This window comes from Mesocricetus auratus, unplaced genomic scaffold (assembly GCF_017639785.1).
Source record: "Mesocricetus auratus isolate SY011 unplaced genomic scaffold, BCM_Maur_2.0 Super-Scaffold_100004, whole genome shotgun sequence".
In the NCBI taxonomy this organism is placed as follows: domain Eukaryota; kingdom Metazoa; phylum Chordata; class Mammalia; order Rodentia; family Cricetidae; genus Mesocricetus; species Mesocricetus auratus.
The window spans coordinates 76,421,859-76,441,823 of NW_024429189.1; the positions used below are offsets into that span (position 1 = coordinate 76,421,859).

Genomic DNA, 19,965 nt, shown 5'->3' on the forward strand with positions numbered 1-19,965 from the left:
AAGTGTCAAATTTAGCGCTCTCTCTCTCTCTCTCTCTCTCTCTCTCTCTCTCTCTCTCTCTCTCTCTCTCTCTCTCTCTTTCTCTCTCTAGAAAGTTTCTTAAATGTTGTATCTTATTACTTTCATTAAGTGAGATCATAACCTTGTATACTTACAATGGCTTGAATGTCTAATTTTGTGAAAGTGTTTGAATATTGGTTTTGCTTTTACTGTCTCCTAAACCTTTCTTATCAGCTATTCCACCTGGACAGTCTTAAATTGACCATCTACCTCATTGTCTTATCTAAATTAAGCTCTATCTCATATATTTTATATATCCATACTATCTCTTCCAAGCTAAGCACAATAATCAGTATATATTCTATATTTACTACACCTGCTTGTCTCTCCTCCATTGTAGCATTTTACAGTGTAAAATTATAACTAAAGATGTATCACTATGAAGTTATGATATCTTTCTCTAATCAGTTATTCTGGCCATTTAAAAGTTGAGTCTATGTTTAGAAGACAGGTGGCTGTCTTTTCAGTGTCTTATGAAAGATTCTCATTTTCATACCCTACTTGATATAGGAAAAAAGTAGTCCTCCATTATGATCAATTGCCAGGTCACCACTCCAGAGATTATTCCTGTTAGACATATAGAAGAAAAATGGTGACAGTGGCTGTCTCTTCCCCCTTGAGATTTTCTGTGGCATTTTGCTAAATTTTGTATCTTATTATGCTTACAAGGCAACTAACACATTTATGTCCTTATTTCAATAATTCATTTGGTTTATATGGTAATTTGCCTTACATCTAGATAAACTTTATATCTTTCATTTGAAAGGCATTGTTTGAAATGTTTGTTTTAGAGATAACTGTAGATTGATTATGGATAGAATATTGAAAGTGTAGAAAGTAAACTGCCCCCCTTTTTTAAATTGTAGTTCTGTAATTTGAAGCACTTTTTTTTGTTTCCATGGCATGTCATTGAACCCTACATGTTCCTATCATCTAATCCTAGAAAATCCTTTTTCTATACAATGATACTATCTCAGTTTCTCAACAAGGCATTAATGTGCACAAGACTTAAAGCGAGTTGCCCAAGGTCACTCACTGGGTCTTTGGTAAAACCAGAAATAGAATTCCAGTCTCCTGACTCCCAACTCAGTTCTCTATCCTGAATATAGTTTTCTGTCTTCTATACCCCTGTGTCTCTCATGGGAAAAGAAGTTAATCTTCTAGCTATTATTAGCCACCAAATTGGTGGTAGCAGCACAGTGGAGAAGAGTGACTGTCTTTACACTGCAGCATTAGTATAAAAATATCTGGTAATGGAAAATTTGACAAATGTCATGTTAAAGGGAGTGGAAAATTATTTTAAGATCTAGATCTCATTTATCTAGTTCTCAGAAAAGTCAAATTCCTTAGTAGAATGGAGATCATTATTTCTTCCTGTTTTTAAATTGTATTTCCTAAAGGGTAATTGTCAACTATCATAATAAGAATAATGTACATGTGACTAGTAATTGCTATACATGTATTTTTAACTTAGCAGGAGTTCTCAATTGCCTTCCTGAAATATGTAGGTGCTGCTATCAGTATTTAAGTAGTATTAACTAATAAAGCAAATGTAACATCAATTGGGAACTTTTCTGCCTGATTTTTAAAATGCATAGAAATAATACAATTATTTTCTACAAGAAGTTAGGCTAAGCTAATATACTACATGTCAAGTCTCTTGAAGTTCATGACAATGAAGCAGGCAAAATACTAAACATAAGATAGATACATTAGAATTCATAAATTATATTATTATATACTATTATTATTTTGAACATCAACGTAAGATATTTGATAAATTTGTGTACTTAAATGCTGAGAGCATTTCTAGAACTCTGAGAATTCACTTTAAATTCTACCAGAATAATTTGTTTCTTAAGTTTGAATCAAGCACCAGAAAAATTGCCTTAGCGTGTTTCTGTTAAAGATTACTAAAAGCTCTTAATTAAAAGAATTGTACAATCACAGTTGTTCTAGTTCTAAGTATTTTTTAAAACATAGAATTTATGGAGGTATTGACAAATACAGAAGAAAAAAACTGAAGTTTCCCTTAGTCCTAATAAGCAGGTATTATGATTACTCAGTACTTTAAGATGGCTCTGTGTGTGTGTGTGTGTGTGTGTGTGTGTGTGTGTGTGTGTGTGTAAAATTTATTCTCTTAACTCTATCCACTAAATTTACTATTAAAGTTGTTAGAAATTAGCCACATTTTATTCCTTTCCTACTTAGTTATTCTCTTTAAGTTTTTTATCAAGTAGTAGTGATTTTTATCTTAACAATTGCAATTTTTGAAATAACTATTGAGGCAACATTTTAACTTTTTAATTTTATACTTTAATTCAACAGGCATGTCCCCAAATGAACCTGACTTGCTTAACATTACTCCGCAAAAGAGAACCAGAAGAAAATTAATACCATCTTCCTTGAAAGTAAAGCATAGTGAGAAGTCTCCACTTTCTGAAAGCACACAGCTCAACGATTCTTTCGGCAAAGAACTTGAGCCTATTGTTTATACCCCAGAGGACTGCAGAAAACCTCTTCAAAACCCATCCCCAGCCTTAATAAGACCTTCGTCACATACTACAAATAGAATCAATGATAATTCTCTGAACACTCTATGTGAAGTAGATTTTCCTCTCAACGTGAGAACAGAGTGTAAACAGGATTTGAACTCTACATTTACTATATGCAGTGACATCAGGAGCTTGAAGAAGAAATTTCCTGAACAGGAATCACTACCAAACACCAAAGGTTGTTTAAACAGGTACAAAAACAAAATGCTTTACAGTTGTTTTGTTTTCAAAGCCTTTGGAACTGTTAATGTCCTTTCTCTTCTTTGTTTATTTTGAAGGTTTATTTCATAGATCAAGTGTGTTCTCCTTGGTATGAAAGTTGATCATTTACTACAGATTATTGGAGTATGGATACACTAACCACTTTTTTAAATCATAAATTTGATGTCCTCTATCAGTTGACCTTTAAACTGGAAGAGACTTTAAAACCCATTTCATCTGTGTTCCTTACTCTGATGCTGTGTGGCCTGAGCCATCAGTGCCGTGCTTCCTATCAGTTATTGATGCCTCACTTCCAAATATCCAAAAGTCAGCATAGTCCAACATCCAATGTATGTAATCCAATTGACTGAATATCATCTAAGCAAACATTCAGCTACATAATTACAGCCAGTCTAAACGTGGGAGAAATGAGAAATGCAGAAATGTTTTTGGCATCATTACTGGTATTTTTAAAATAGAAAATGCATTTGAAAGGCCTCTTTAGAAAGAGGGCTATCATTCTATAAGTATTAATATCAATGGTGTCATGATTATAGAAGTGTAAATCATTTCTCCCTTTGTAGTATAAGTCAAATTTGTTCTCTTTTAATTCTTCATTCTTATTATCCAGGCTTGAATCTTTCTCATTCTCAAGGAAGGACTCTAGGCCTGTGTCAACAAGCATGCCATCCTACATGGCAATGACTGCTGCTGCAAAGAGGAAAAGGAAACTAATAAGGTATGATGAAGCATGTGCTGTTTCAGTCTCTATAGAAGATCGTCTTTACACTTTAATTTCCCATAATTCTTAATCATCGTCACACTCAGCTTTTATTTAATCATATCTATGCTAAATGCTCGGTGATGCCATGGATTTATGTCATTGAAAGGAAACCTGAATGAAGCACAAGATTTTACCTGGAGTTTATGTAAAGTATCCCATTCTTAGGTTATTAAAACTTATTTGAGCTGGGCGGTGGTGGCGCATGCCTTTAATCCCAGCACCCGGGAGGCAGAGGCAGGCGGATCTCTGTGAGTTCGAGGCCAGGCTGGACTGACAGCCTCCAAAACAATACAGAGAAACCCTGTCTCGTAAAACCAAAACACCAAAAAAAAAAAAAAACTTATTTGAAAAGTCTTTTAGCTTCCAATCTGTCACTTAGGTCTTGTTTTTATTCTGACAACAATTGTATACTTGCTTGATCATTTATCCTGGATTTCTTTGCTCCTAGAGTTCAGTTGTTTAGTGGATTTTGATATATACCAAATATAATATGAGGAGTCTGCCATGATACTGTAACATATATCAGACCAAGCCACCATGCAAGAACAATTTAAATTGTCTTTGAATTATAGCACCTAAATAAAATACAACTAACTAGCAACGTACTAAAGGTACTAGCAAACAACCATGATAGCCAGGACTTGAGACTATAACATCCGAGAAAGCAACATGCTACAGGAACCAGACTTTAGTTATTCCACCCCTTTTATTTTAGGACTTGCCAGTTCGTGGCATAAGACAGGAGGCCAAACAAAAAACACTTAAAGTGAGCTAGGGACCCAGGTTGTTCTGTGTAGCTGTTGCCTTTAATGCTTGCCAGCTCCTAAGTTCTATTGAAAATCAAGCTGAAAGAACATTATGCTAAGCAGAGCTTGACATTCTAGGGTTCAAAGGCCCCAGGTCAAAAGCTATGGAAGAAGGGGGACTGTTAAACACCCCAGGATTTTATTTGAAATCATCAAGGTTCTGGACCCTAGGAGTAGGACAAACTAGATATAAACCAGTTCTAAAACCTCAAAGAGATCTTGAACCAACTCAGTCTTTCCTTAAATCCAGGTGATCTGTCTATTCCATGTTCTTCTAAACTAAAACTTAGAATCTCTAGAATATACTGTCTAGAACCTCTACAGATATTCATGCATAATTTTAAACCAGAATTGCGGAATGTCAAGATACACAACCAAAAGACCTAAAGAAAGAAAAGCAATGAAAAGAAGCAATGATCCCTAGATGATAAGGATAAGCAAATAGGAACTATTTATTGTAAGTAACCATGATTCATTTTAGCAGATTAGATGAGGTATAAGAGTCACCAAATAACTGTATTCTGTTAAAATTGATCAAACAGATATCCTACAACCATAAAGATGGGTTTTACTGAAATTTATAACTCGGTCAATCAGTTTAATGGATTAGTCACAACAAAAGAGATATTAATGTGCTGGGGGTGGGAGTGCATAGAAAAATGCCTAAACGAATACAGGAAGAAACAGAAAACAGAAGCATGGAGGAGACTTCCAAAGCCCTGCTTTTTTAAGTCTATAAATACCTATTTTCAGTCTCCAAAAGAAGAGGAAGAATAGAGAAAAGCAATATTTGATAAGAAAGTGCCTAAATAGTTTTCTAAAACTGACAAAGGCCATTAAGTCACCAATTTGGAAAGTACTACAAACCACAAGCATGATTAACGCAATAGCCTTAGTTGTGTGGCATATCATGGGTACAATAAAAAACACAATATAAAATAGTCTGATTTTTTTTTCTATCCCTTTTTCTTTTGAATAGTATATAGAGGAAAGAATGACAGCTAAAGTTAATTCTTGTAAATTTCTTATTTAGGCCACAGGACACAAATTTACAAATAGAATACTTCATGAAGTATTTTCTCATAAGTAAATTTAGAATCTTCTCTTACCCTTCCAAAACATGGGACAAAGGAATATACAGATGAATTGATTTTCCTGACTATCTTTCTCTGTGGTGCTTAAACAGTGGTACAGTAGTCCCCTCAACCCAGGGTTTTGATGTTTCAGAAACCAACAGTCAGCCGAAATTTGAAAATATTTAAATGAAAAGTTCCAGAAATTAACAATTTAAATTTTCATTGCATGTTATTCTAAGCAGTATATGTCAGCCATGCCTTTACCCAGTATATCCATGCCATATGTGTTACCTACTGCAAGCTACTTAGTAGCCATGATTAGAACTGCAGTGGAATAAGCTGAGCTTGGTTTCACATAACACTTACTTTACAAAATAATTTCCCATGTACAAAAGAAAGCTAACTGATTCTGGCAGTTGGATGTTCCAAACAAAAGTCCTAAGCTGCTTTCTTTAAACAAAAAGTGGAAGTTTATCCTAGGTACATGTTTAGGGGAAGAACAAAGCCTTTTTTAGGGTTAATCCCATCCCTGATTTTGGGACCCTACTCAGTGGTATCTTGTAATAGTGTTCTGTGGGCCAGTAGGGACTGCTGCTCTTTGCTTAGGTGACAATCTGAATTGTGCAGTTAGTCTGGCTCACTTTGTTGGACTAATGAAGCTTCAGCATCTGTTTCACCCACACATTCCCACTAATTAATATTAAGTTGTCTGGGTTCTTTCGTGCTCCCATGTTTTTATTTAAAATATTGCAAATGTTTATACTAAGAATGTTCTTAAAATATAAACACAGTCATATAAAATACATTTTTTTCTTGAAATATATAGTTGTGGAAATTGTGTATTTGTGGGTTTAGATGTGTTAAGGACTAGCACATGAGAAACCAATACTTTAAAATAATATTAAAGAATATAATAAAGAGAGTAACTTGACTGTTCACAGACTGTTAGTTACTACTCTGCTACATTTACTCTGGTATCAATAATTAGATCCTGCCATTAAGTAAGGTTAAAAGAGATTAATGATAGATGTGTACATAATTACTTTTTTTTTAATCTTCCTTTTCCTCCAATTAAAGATAGATGAGCTTGAAAGTAATAAGCTCTGGTATTTTCCACTTAGTAGATTTCATATACATATTCAGGGGTGTATATGTTCTAATGTGGTTATATCTACTATAATTTTTTTCTTGAACAGAAAAAAGTCCTAGATATTCCAAAATCTAGCAAATTGAATTTTATCTGATAAAACTGAATGAAATTTTAATCCTAACAATATGTTTAATTTTTTTAAACCTTTAAAATCAGTGGATTTTTTACCACTTGAGACATCACTCTCCACACTGAAAATAGCAAGCAGTGCTTCTGTTCATCCTGGGAGAGCACTGGGGAAATACTCTGCAGAACTGTTACCTGTACCCAAATCATCTTATCTAAATTTTATGATTTACTAGATTTATTTTTTTAAGGATTTTTAGTTCTTCCAATTACCTATGCAGGATTTCACGATTATTTCTGTATTTGATTTTCTACAATATATAGCATATGAATTAAGGATATTTTTGAATGCCTTAACTAAAAATGACAAATTTTCTCTACAAGTTCTACATCAAATGCTTCATTACAATCTGAAGAAAATTATGGATTTGCCAAACGCATTCGACAGGATAACTCAAGTGATAAGCTCTTTCAAGGAAACAGACTGACAATAGGTATGTTGGGGCTGTTATATGATATTTAATTACTTATCAGTTATACATATAGTACCTTGGTTTTATGTCTTCATAAATATCTCCCTTTATATTTCGTGGTAGGATAGGTGTGATTTTTATGCATTGTAAAAAAGGAAACTGAAGATACATTGTGAAGCATATATTCAGTAGTCCACAGATATTAAAGTCGATCCAGAATTCAGGACTAGATTTCCCAACTTGTTACTCTAGATACCCTTTTTGTTGTATAGACTGCCTCATATTGCAGATACCTGATGATTGAAATAATAGCTAAATGTATTATATAATAAATCAATTATATATATTAGATATGTGCATGGATTTTAGTGTTTTGTTTTTAAGACAGGGTCTTATTATGTAGTAAATGCTAATTTTCAACTAGTTATTCTCCTGCCACTGCTGCCCAGTGCTGAGATTATAGGCGTGTGCCACCACGCCTAACTCATTAACTATTCTTTATAAATTGTATCCACTTGAAACTTTTCTCTCAACGCTTGTGTTTTTTCATCTAGCCTCTGAATCATTTATAATTACTATATAGTCTCTACTTTGCTCCTAGCTATAATCATATTGTGACTCCCACTAACAAGTTGAGAAAAGATATTAATGAAGGATCCCACATACCCTCTCACATGTGGGAGTGACATGAACCAATGGGAACAAAAAGCCTTCTGTTTGACTGAGTGTATTATATCAACCAGTTCTAGTCTACAAGGCCCAGACCCATCTCTGACACCCCAGTTCCTATGACTTCCTTCAGAAAATACTGATTTCTTTTTTTTTATTTAGCTTAGAAACCATCATATTTTGCATATCAATCTCAGTTTCCTCTCCCTCCCAGAAAGTACTGCTTTCTAAAGTACTCTTCTTGTGCTAGGTCCCAGAATAAATATGAAGATTTATAAGACTGGTTTCTTCTCTGAAGGAACTTGCAGCACTTGGAATTTAAAGGAGTCTCATGAGATAATGTATATACATCATATCATGAAAGATTTTCTTATTTTCCTCAATACCTTTGTTAGTTCCTATAATAACAATTGATACTTGTTTACTTTTTCAACAGATATGTCTATTGTACAGGTTTTTAAATCAGACAATGGGTTAAAAATGTGACTAAAGATAATGGCGTGCTTAGAGGTTGTTATCAATTTTAATAGAAGATAAATATTCCTAAAAAAAGGAATGTAATGAACAAGAATGAACCAACAAAGGCCAATAGTGAGGGGAAAGGAGAGTATTGTCAACTGAGCAGTTAGAGAAACAAGAAAACAAGAGTCTCTAAAACTAAATCATGTGACCAAGAACATGTGTAAACAACTCAAGTGGCAAAAGGATGAGAAGGTAAAGTGAAGACAGAGCTTCTCGTCCCATAGCCGCTTTGCCCCAAATAAATGAAGACTTATATTAAGTATAAAATGTTTTGCCTATGACGCAGGCTTCCTATTGACTAGCTCTCTCTTAATTATTAACCCATAACTAACCTATGTATTCCTACCTGGCCTTATCTTACCGAAGAAGGCTCCAGCATGTTATTTCTTCAGTGACTACACAGTATCTCCCTGGCTGCTTCTCTCCCCCGTACATTCTCCTCATCTGGTAGCTCTGCCTATACTTCCTGCCTAGCTACTGGCCAATCAGTGTTTTATTCATCAACCAATAAGAGAAACAAAATATACAGAAGGACATCCCCCATCAGTGGAGAGGCCCTGTTTGAGAGGAGCAAGGAAGAAACTGATATTTGTGTCAGAGGCACAACAAGAGTTTCAGAGTTTTGCCTGTGGACATAATCCAAAGAATATGAAAACAATGATCATACAAGAGAGAAAACAAACAAGGCTTATACATATTTTCTATTAATAAGAATGGAGAAAGTAGACTAGTTTATTGAGTGACTTTACTTGACACCTATTATTTACAATATGGAAAAAGAGAGTGGACAGTCTTTAGCCAGCAGTATTAATGTTGCTCTGCTACTGTTTTATTTTTTCCTCTTCTATATATCTGTTAGTTTTTTTATTTCAATATATTTTTTGTTGAAAACTTTTTCCTACATTGTACTTTGATCATATTTTTCCCCTCACCCGATTCCTTCCAGATTTTCCGTACGCACACAGCTTTATGTTCTTTATGGCTCTCTTTTTAAAAAAAAAAAGAAGAACAGAAAAATAAGAAACACTAGAGAATATTTTTAAAAAAATGAAAATCAAAATAAGCAAGCAAAAGACCAATAAGACAAAAAATGCTAAAATGAACCAAACATACCTTTGAGTTCATTTTGTCATGGTCAGTTACTCTTACATCCACTACGACTCCATTGAAGAAAACTGACTTTCCTTTTGCCAGTGGGTATCAATTACAGATAGTGATGGGAGCTGGATTTTATTTCCTCGTCTTAGTACTGGTACCCTGTCTAACTTGAACCTGAGCAGATCTTGTGTATACTGCCATACTCACTATGAGTTTATCTGGGCATCATTCCTGTTGTGTCCAGAAGACACTGTTTCCTTAGAGTCTTCCATCACTTCTGGCTCCTAGAATCTTTCCACTTCATCTTCCTTATAGATCCCTGACCTTTGAGGCGAGGGCTTTGATGAAAACATCCCATTTAGAACTGAATGCTCCAAAGTCTCTGACTCTTTGTTCTTTTTCTACTTATGGGTCTCTTATTAATTCCTATCTATTGAAAGAAGATTCTCTGATATGAGTTGAGTGAGGCACTGATCTATGTGTATAGATGTTATTAGAAGTCATTTTATTGCTCTGTTCCCTTAGAAGAATGATAGCACTAAGTTTTCTATTAAGACCATGACCTATGTATTCTGAGGTTCTTGGCCATTTTAGCAGTGTCAAATCCATACTCAGGTTACATGTCATTTAGTGGGACTTATTTACAACAACAACAAAAAAAAAAATGTTGTTTACTCATATAACATGTGTACCACTAATGCATCAATATATCTTATAGTCAGGTCACTGTTACAGGTTGAAGGGTGAGTATGTTGGTCAGTCTGGATCCTATCAAAGTGTGGTGACTGTGGGGAGAGTGCTTCTGCGTCACAGCCCTGTGTGTCCTATAGGAGTCCCTGGTAGAGGGTATTTCTGTGATTTAGAGGGCAACACAAAGGAATGGAGATAGGTTAGAAGGGAAGGTGGGGTAGAGGGGTTGCAGCTACGCAAGTCCTGGGTTCACGCCAAGAAGTGGAGATCTTAAAAAAATCTGTTGTGTTTTAAGTTGTATTAATTAGTCATGAATTTCAACAGTAAATTTTTGTCACTAAATTGTTATATAAATTGAAAAATGAGATTTGAAAGTTTCTTTATACTTATTCACCTTTTTTTTTCTAGGTTCTAAAAGAAACACCAACAGAGTAAATTCAAACATGCTTAAAAAATTTAGAAGAAACACTTCTAAAGAAAATGTGCACTAAAAAGTGTCTATGTCCTTTGCCTGGTATTTGTCCCTGCAGAAATATATTTCAATTCTCTGAAAGAAGGCCATCTAAAACTGTTTACTGAAATATTTTCATCAAGCAAAATGATACTTCTTTTGTATTTTAAAAGTAAATATAAAATTACAACAGGTTATGTTTACCATTTTTCAGATCTTTGTTACTCTTGAAAATCTTTGAGCATGATATGAGTTTAGTTTTGCTTTACCACAACTTGATTAGGACATTTTAGAAAAAAACTAGTAAAATAAATTACCCTTATTATTTTCAAAAGCAAAGAGACTTTGGGAAGTCATAAAATTAGGGCCAAGATGTATTTTCTATTGTATAGTCTGTCAATATATTGTTTTATTCATTCATGTGAATTTACTTTCAAAAACTTTGATGTAAAAATGTAGATATGTGTGTCCATAACATTGTAAATATTGTCTAAGTATCTGTCATAAATAAAATGCTAATATTTTATTACTTGGTATATTAAAATGTAGATTTTAAAATATTTGTCTTTCTGTTTTATTACAACAACTTATATATTCTAAATGCTATTTTATAGCAAGTTTGTTTTTCAGAACAAGGTAGTGTTTACCCAGACCAAATCTGTAAGCAACCTCTACATTTCTTAGTAAGAAGGAGGTGTAAGAACTTATTTTAATCATTCCTCTTTGGCGATTACATAGAGCTACCATGTAATCACCTTACCTTGCTTACTTGTCTAGTTTGGCCTATTTTTGTGGTCATAAATACACATTTTTGCCTAATGCACTTTTAAGTTTGTGCCTCCAAGGAATCTGCACACCAAACCAAACAACAACCATACAATAATTTATAAGACTTCTTAAGGCTTTTAGTTAGTCACTTTTTTAAATATTTAAAATCTAGTTGAGAAAGCATGAGGCAGAATAATCTTCATAGTTACTTCTATATTTGTAGGGGTATAGTCACAGTCTATCCAAGGAAAGGTCCAATAGATTTTCACCCTACTTTGTGATTAGTTTTTGGTTGTGTTGACTGTTTTAAGAATAACCTTCCCTGGGCAGTAGTGGCACACACCTTTAATCCCAGCACTTAGAGGTCAGAGGCAGGTGGATCTCGGGGTTTGAGGCCAACCTGGCCTAGAAAGTGAGTTACAGGACAACCTGGGCTACTCAGAGAAACCCTGTCTCAGAAATAATTAATTTTAAAAAGAACACCTTGTACTTTGTATTTCTTCCTAATTACTTCAGGTAATTATGTTTCCTACATAAATGACTAGAAGATTAGTAAGTGGAGCCACAAGATGGATCGGTGCATAACAACACATGGTGATCTAAGTTTGATCCCTGGAACCCTGTTAGTAGAAGGAGAGAACCAACTGCACGTTTGTCCTCTGTCTTCCACATGTGTATCGCATATACATAAAAGTTAACTGTACATACCTGCTGTCCACCTCCAGCCATAAGCTATATGATTTTCCTACATAAGCAATTTTGTGTGTGTTTTTGTTCATTGATAAACATTTTTTCCTCAATGTATTTTTTTTTTAATTAGAAACATGAATGCTTCACATGCCAATCCCAGCTCCCTCTCCCACCTCTCCTCCCTTGTCCCTCCACTAGCCACCCACTCAATCCCCACATCATTCCCTAGGGAGAATGAGGCCCTCCTTGGAGGATCTCCAGAATCTGTCATTTCATCCAGGGCAGGGCCTAGGCCCTTCCCCATGTGTCCAGGCTGAGAGAGCATCCCTCTATATGGAATGAGCTCCCAAAGTTCATTCATATGCCATGGCAAACCCTGATCTACCCAAGGCCCCAGGGATCTCTGAGGTTTCCTCACTGACACTACATTCATGGAGTCTGGATCAGTCTCCTGTTGGCCTCTCAGCCATCAATCTGGGGTTCAAGAGCTCCCCTTGTCCAGTCAGCTGTCTTTGTGGGTTTCACCAGCAAGGTCTTGACCACTTTGCTCATCACTCCTCCATCTCTGTCACTGGTTTCCAGAAGGTCAGTTCAGTGTTTAGCTGTGGGTATCTGTCTCTTCTTCCATCAGTCACTGGATGAAGGTTCTAGGATGGCATATAAGGTAGTCATCAACCTTATCATCAAGGAAGACCTATTAATGTAGTCTCTCCACTATTGCTTAGTTTGCCAGTTGGTGTTATTCTTGTAGATCTCTGGAAATCTCACTAGTGTCAGCTCTCTCCTCAAACCTATAATGATTCACTAACCCCACATCTGACAGAGGGCTGGTCTCCAAAACACCAAAGAATCCAATTATAAAGTGGGGGACTGAACTAAATAGAGAATTCTCAATAGAGGAGTATAAAATAGCTGAGAGATCCGTATGTGTTCAGCATCCTTAGCCCTTAGGGAAATGCAAATCAAAACAACTCTGAGATATCATCTTACTCCTGTCAGAATTGCTAAAATCAAAAACACCAATGACAGGTGTTTTTGGAGAGGGGATGTGGAGATAGGGGAACACTGTTCCATTGCTGTACGGCCACTTTGGAAATCAGTATGGAGATTCCTCAGGAAAATGGGACTCAGTCTACCACAAGACCAAGCAATTCCACTCTTAGACATATAACCAAAATATGCCCATTCACACAACAAAAATGTCTGTTCTACTATGTTCATATATGTAACAGCTAGATCCTGGAAGCAGCCTAGATGGCCCTCAACTGAAGAGTGGATAGAGAAAATGTACATTTACACAGTGAAGTATTACTCAGCAGAAAAAAACAATGGAATCTTGAAACCATCCTGAGTGAGGTAACCCAGTCACAAAAAGACAAACATGGTATGTACTCACTCACGGTTTTTAGATATGGATCAGGGGAGTGTCAGCTTACAGTCCCAGTGCCATGATACACCAGAGAAGTGGAATGAGCCAAGATCTCCTAAGCAGATGGGAACATCAGTGGAGGGAAGAGGGAACCAGGAAAAAGAGAGGGGGATAAGAGGAGGGGACAAGAAGGCATGGGGGAGTGAGAAGACTGAGTTGAGGTAAGAATAAAGGAGAGCAGGATAAGATACCATAAGCAATTTTTATCATAAAATTTCCCTTTGAAAAACTATTTTACAAAACCATGTTAAGAAGGAAATAAGGGAAATAGGAGTAATGAATGTGAGACTATAATGCTGTTTCAATGTAAATAAATACAAATTATTTGAATTGAAACTAGAACAAGAATGCTGTTGAGTCATTGTACAACCATCTTAAATGAAGTCTGCACAAAGTGTACGTATTTTGTTCTTACCTACATATATACACACAGTTTAGCAAATCTTCACAAATTGGATATACTTATGAAGTAAAATTGTTTCCTCATATGCCTGTATTCCCAGAAGTAACTATTATTAGTAGCTCAGTTACCTATCAAATCATGTATTCATGTATGCGTTAGTTGTTTGTTGTTCTAACCAAAGCAACTTGAAGAAAAGGTTTGATTTGACTTACAATTTTTCAAAGAGGTACCATCCATCATGGCCGGAACAGCACGGTAGTGGATACCTGAGACAGCTGTTCTCATTGCATCTGCTGATGCCTGGTTCCTTTTCCTTTTTATTCAGCTTGGGAATGTACACCCAGTTTCAGGGTTGGTCTTCTTGCATACTGAAACTTCTGGAAGTGACCTCAAACATACTTGAGGTGTTTTCCCGGTGACTCTAAATCCAATCAAGTTGGTAATGACTTGTAAACCCTCAAGATTTGTATATTTGGATTCTACTTAATTGTATCATGCTTTTTTCTGTATCATTTTTACATGTAAATTCAGATATTTGTAAAAAGTTCATAAGTGTGACTTTCATAAATATATGATAAAAAAATAGTCAAATCGAAATTTATAGTACCAGTTTTTTCCTTTGTCCTTTCATTTCTTTAACCTCATTTAATCATTGGATAATTTGATTAGAAATGTCAAAATATGGCCATTTAGCACATGTATTTCCAACCCCTAAAGAATGAGTAATAATCCCTGAAAATATACTTTGAACAATAATGCAGATTAATATGCTGTTGGTCATGTTGCAGACACTGATGTTTCCTATTGCTGCTTGCTAACAGCCATGATCAGCATCAATGTGTTCTCTAACATGGCAACCAATCATGTCTCCTTTGAACTGTTCATAAACAATTGCAAGACAACAGACAATTTTCCCACTCTGAGCACTGCACAGAAAGGATGTGGAGAAAGGACTTCCTCCTTCCACAGAATTATTCTAGGACTCATGGGCCAGGGTGGTGACTTCACAAACCACACTGGCATTGGTAACAAGCCTGTCTATGGAGAGAAATTTGAGGATAAGAATTACACCTTGAAGCATTTGCTTTGCCTATGGTAAACAATGGGCCAAACAAATGCTTCTTAGTTTTTCATCTATGCTGCCAAGACTGAGTGGTTGGGTGGCAAATGTCTTTGGGAAGGAGAAAAAAAAAGGTGTGAATGTCTTGGAAGCCAATGAACATTTTGAGTCCAGAAACCAACAAGGTGATTGCCATTGCCAACATTGAACACTTTTTTGACTTGCTTGCATATTACCCAACAAGCCGTCCCTTTCGTATCTCAGGAGACTGACCCCACCCTCTCTATTCACAATACCACTTAATTTCTCCTCCCACTAATGCTCCTTTGGTTCCATATCTTTCCCTACCCCCTCCCGGGTCTAGATGGAATACAGGATTGAGTTTGATTACAAAGCAAAGCCAAATAAGAAAAAATAAAAATAAAAGTAAAATTAAGAATTTTAGAGAGTATAGCTATGATGGGATTTTATGAACTGTTTACTCTTGCTTAACAAATTGAAATAATTTTCCACACTATACTACCAGATATTTTTATTAAGACCTTGTAAAATAGGTTTTTTTTGTAGGATGACATTTTAAGGTTATGTTTCCCTACTTCTTAAAATTCTTTAAAGAGCATATTTTTATGTGTCTGCAAATTGTATGGCAAAAGGCAGAATGCTGTCATAGTCTACTGCATTAGCAACACTGCAAAGCTATATTTGTAAGCAGTTCTGCAAAGAAAGAAGTCCAGGATCAAGTTGCTGGCATCCAAGGAGGGCCTTCTTGAATCATCATAGAACTGCACTTCAAAGTTTAGACTGAGTACTAAAATCCGTCCTTCATAAGACTTCTTTAAAAAGAAACAGCTGCCAGGCAGGTCATCCTGTGGCATTTTACATAGCCCCTTAACCCTTACAAAAGCTAGTTATGCCTACAACGACTAGTGTGTCAAGCAAAGAGCTATTAGAAAAGGTTTGTCCTGAAATGTTTCTGTTAAATATATAGCAATGTATGGGTCTGTCTCCAAGTACATCTAAAGCTAGAGTAGCTAAAAGTAATTGGTTTTTATACTAGTATGTGAGCAAAGTGGGCTCACTCTTGCACATCACAATGTGGGGGTAGAATGGAACTTCAGGTAGTGATCTTCCCTGTCCACCTCATTTTTGACAGCATCTGTTTGCTAATATGTATTATCAGACTTACTGACCTGTAAAATTTTATGATTCTCTTATCACTGTCTTCCTCTTGCTGAAGGAGTGCTTGAATTACAGGTGCCTGCTATCACATTTGCTTTAGCACAGATGGCAAGGCAAACACTCTACCCAATGAGCAATCTCCCCAGTCCCCAAAAGCCAGTTTTTAAAAATGTTTATGCTTTTAAAGAGATAAAGGTGTAAGACGTTTGTGTCTGGTAGCACTGTTCCAAACCCCGCCCTGAGATGTTTAGGTGGAAACTCTACTGGTGGCCTCTATATTTATCCAAAGAGGTTGGGATATTTGGGAGCCCTGTTCCAAACCCCGCCCTGAGGATGCCAAGCGTATTTGGGATATCAAGCATGGTCCCTCCCCTGAAGTTGGTCCAAATTCTGCCTTTAAAAAGCCCGAGCTGGGCGGTGGTGGCGCATGCCATTAATCCCAGTACTCGGGAGACAGAGGCAGGCAGATCCCTGTGAGTTCTAGGCCGGGCTGGACCGATAGCCTCCAAAACAATACAGAGAAACCCTGACTTGTAAAAACCAAAAAAAAAAAAAAAAAAAAAAAAAAAAAAGAAATGGCATTTTCTTCTGTAAACATAAATTACATATATGAACACTAGAATCCAGAGTGTGGCAGATATATGTAGCTCATACTTATCATAAAATTGATGGTGTGTAGATATCTTCACATTATAGTTTCCTTGACTTCTTTCACAGACAGTCTCTATCACAGCAATGATTTTGTGCCTGTGTGTGGACAGCTGTCATCAGTTTATCTTAATGTATTTGTGCTGACTTCATTCACCTGCATTAGGTTCTGTGTGACAACATCTACCACTACAGAGATTATTTTGCCTTTTGTGTTACAGGCTTTGCATATAGTATTTCTTTGTGTAGTCAAGCTAGCTTGTTAATCTCTGGGTTGCATTGGATTCATGTTATCAGCAGTAACTATTTTGAACATTGCTGAGTTCTGCGCATAATCCACCATATCTTACACCGAAAGTGAACATTCCCCTAATTATTTTGATTTGTAACTTTGCACTGGAGTCAAGGGATTTCTCCACCATTCCCCCCCAACCCGAAACAGTGTTTTTTTCTTGTGGGGATTTCAGAAAATAGGAATGTAATTAAATGTTTATTTTCTTAATTTTTCCTTTTAAGAAAATAGATATTTTTTCATACAAAAAATAAATTAAAAGTCCGCCATTGATGGCTCCACCCCCTCTGGATTCAGGTCGTAGTTTCTGGTTTTCTGTTCCCCTGGGGCCACCCAGGAATGCTTTGCTCAGATTAAACCTGGATTTATTAATTTGGTCTAAATGGTTTATTGTATCAGTGGTGGTGGGTTTCCAGTAACCTCTTCACTAACTGGGACTTTTAAACATAACAGTTTGGTGCATAAATTAGTGACATAACTATTAAACAAGTCTATGATCAAGACTTTGGACAAAAATACTGTTCTCTAGCTCTCTTCACTTCCTGTCAGGGTGTGTGTGTGTGTGTGTGTGTGTGTGTGTGTGTGTGTGTGTGTGTGTGTGTGTTTCGGGTACTTTTATTGGGGAGGAAGTGTAGTAGGAGGTGAGACATGGTCTGTTTCACTTAGTAGACCATATTAGCATCAAACTTGCACAATCCTGAGTGCTGGCATTGCAGACAGGTACCCAACAAACCACTTTTCAAATGCAAAATGGAATCCCTCCCTAATTCTATTGTCCTTGAGACATACCATTTTCCCATTCTGTCTTTCAGATGGCTATTTCACAATCCTGTTTTTTTTTTTATTTAAAGAAGTCATTAATGCCCACTCTTCCCAATAACAACTCTTACTATTGGTTGTTCACTTGCACTCACACCTAGTTTGTGCTTTGTTTAATGTTAAGGGGTGGAGCCGGGCGGTGGTGGCGCACGCCTTTAATCCCAGCACTCGGGAGCCAGAGGCAGGCGGATCTCTGTGAGTTCGAGGCCGGGCTGGACCGATAGCCTCCGAAACAATACAGAGAAACCCTGTCTCGTAAAAACCAAAAAAAAAAAAAAAAAAAAAAAATGTTAAGGGGTGGAATGTGCTGGAAATCAACCAGGCAGGCTTAAGCCTGGCAGCTTGCACACTCAGTCTCCACAGCAGCACAGTTCTCAACCCCACATGCTTCCTGAAAGTCTCTTATCCCAAACATGCCCATCTACTGAATCCCTTTCACATGAAAAGCATTAACCTACTCAAACTGCAGCTGGACAGGCACAGCCTCTTACGATACGTTCTATTTGAGCTTGCTTTCTCTGTATACTCCACTTGTAATTCAGTTTGGGGACAGCTGATGTTTTGAGTCCAGTTAGCTCTGTACCTACAAGTGGAAAAGAACCTTGTCACTTCAAGGGCATCACTGGCAAACAGTGGCCACTTTACTGCCTGGTTCTAAAGACCATTATCAGAAATGACATCAACTTAAAATTTTTTTCAGTTCAATTATGGGAAGAATTTAAATTTTAGTGTTATTCTCCTCTCTGTTTTTAATGGGGTTTTGAGGCAGGATAGCAAACTGCAGCCCAGGTTGTGCTCTCAAGACTTAGCATACTGTTTGCTTGAGTTTCCAAATATCATCACTCCCCACAAACAAGGGACCAAAAATGTTATTCAGTTCTATAAACCCCAAATGACTTGACAGATTTTAATGATCCCTCATGGAAGGCCTCACCCTCCCTGGGGAGTGGATGGGTGATAGGATGGGGTAGTCATTGGGGGATATGGGAGGATGGGAGGGAACTTGGATTGATATAGAAAATAAGGTTGTTTCTAATTTAAATCAAATTTTATAGAAAAAAATGTCTTTGTCTATTCATCTATTCAGGCATGCTTACTTGCCTGTATCACAATTGATTGGTGCTGCTACTTGTCTATCTTCATACCACCAAACGTTTTACATTAATTACTCTCATCATCTTACAATATTCCACTAGTTTTCCATTGTAATCACTCTTCTACTTTTTATAATATACTGGAAACTAAAATAAAAAATTTAGAAATCCAAGGATCAATAGTAAGGAATGCCTTTACCAGGTCATTCATGGCACGCAAGTACCAAACCCACAAGGATATGGAAGAGATAGAAAGATAGATAGATAGATAGATAGATAGATAGATAGATAGATAGATAGGATGTACATGCATGGAGGGAAAAGCTAGAACATCCATAAGTAATTACAGTAGCATAGATCTATGTACCTTGGCTATCTTTCACACAGATTTTTCCAAACCCATTTTTTAATTCCCATCTAATGATTCTGCCAAAGATGACTTTGGCTTAGGTCTGATAAGGCCACCCAGAGACTTTTCCACTGCATAGAAATCATTCAAGCGATTGGGTGTTTTTCTGGATTCTTGAAGAAATGTACCATTTTTTTATGTTTTGGGTTGTGAGCCTATCCTTTAACAGCTGAGCCGTCTCTCCATCTTTATTTCCAAGGAAGATTTAAGACACAAGCCTTGACCTCCCCACAAAAAATGGAATTAAATAAACCCTAAAACAGGTAAAGTTTATTGTTTCTTGTTTTAAAACTCTGTGACCGTGATTTTTTTCCCCGAGGTGGAAGTTTCTAAAGTTAATTTGGCAGAACATTTTGGTATGATGAGCTTTTGGATTGCTTTAATAGTCAAACTCCCTAGATAAACTGGTCCCTCCTCCCAAAGACACCATGGCTAACAATTTATAATATTAACTATTTTTAATGGGTAATTTCATCTTTTTACCCACTACTGGAAGTGAATTTGTAACTAACAGTAGTGGGAAGTGGTGGCTGTCAGACTTATTTGGAACTCATCTTAAAAGCCTCCATCTGT

The 19,965-nt window shown here is 36.3% G+C and overlaps 1 protein-coding gene across 1 annotated transcript in view; it reads left to right on the top strand.

Annotated features, from left to right (window-relative positions):
- Kif18a (kinesin family member 18A) overlaps positions 1-11,149 on the top strand; it is a 53,798-nt gene extending 42,649 nt beyond the window's left edge. Inside the window, exons 14-17 of the mRNA XM_013119898.3 lie at positions 2,389-2,806; positions 3,448-3,555; positions 7,083-7,192; positions 10,559-11,149. Of these exons, the coding sequence (XP_012975352.1) occupies positions 2,389-2,806; positions 3,448-3,555; positions 7,083-7,192; positions 10,559-10,641 (719 nt within the window). The 3' untranslated portion in view covers positions 10,642-11,149. The remainder of the gene's footprint in view (positions 1-2,388; positions 2,807-3,447; positions 3,556-7,082; positions 7,193-10,558) is intronic.
- Positions 11,150-19,965: the final 8,816 nt, after the last annotated feature.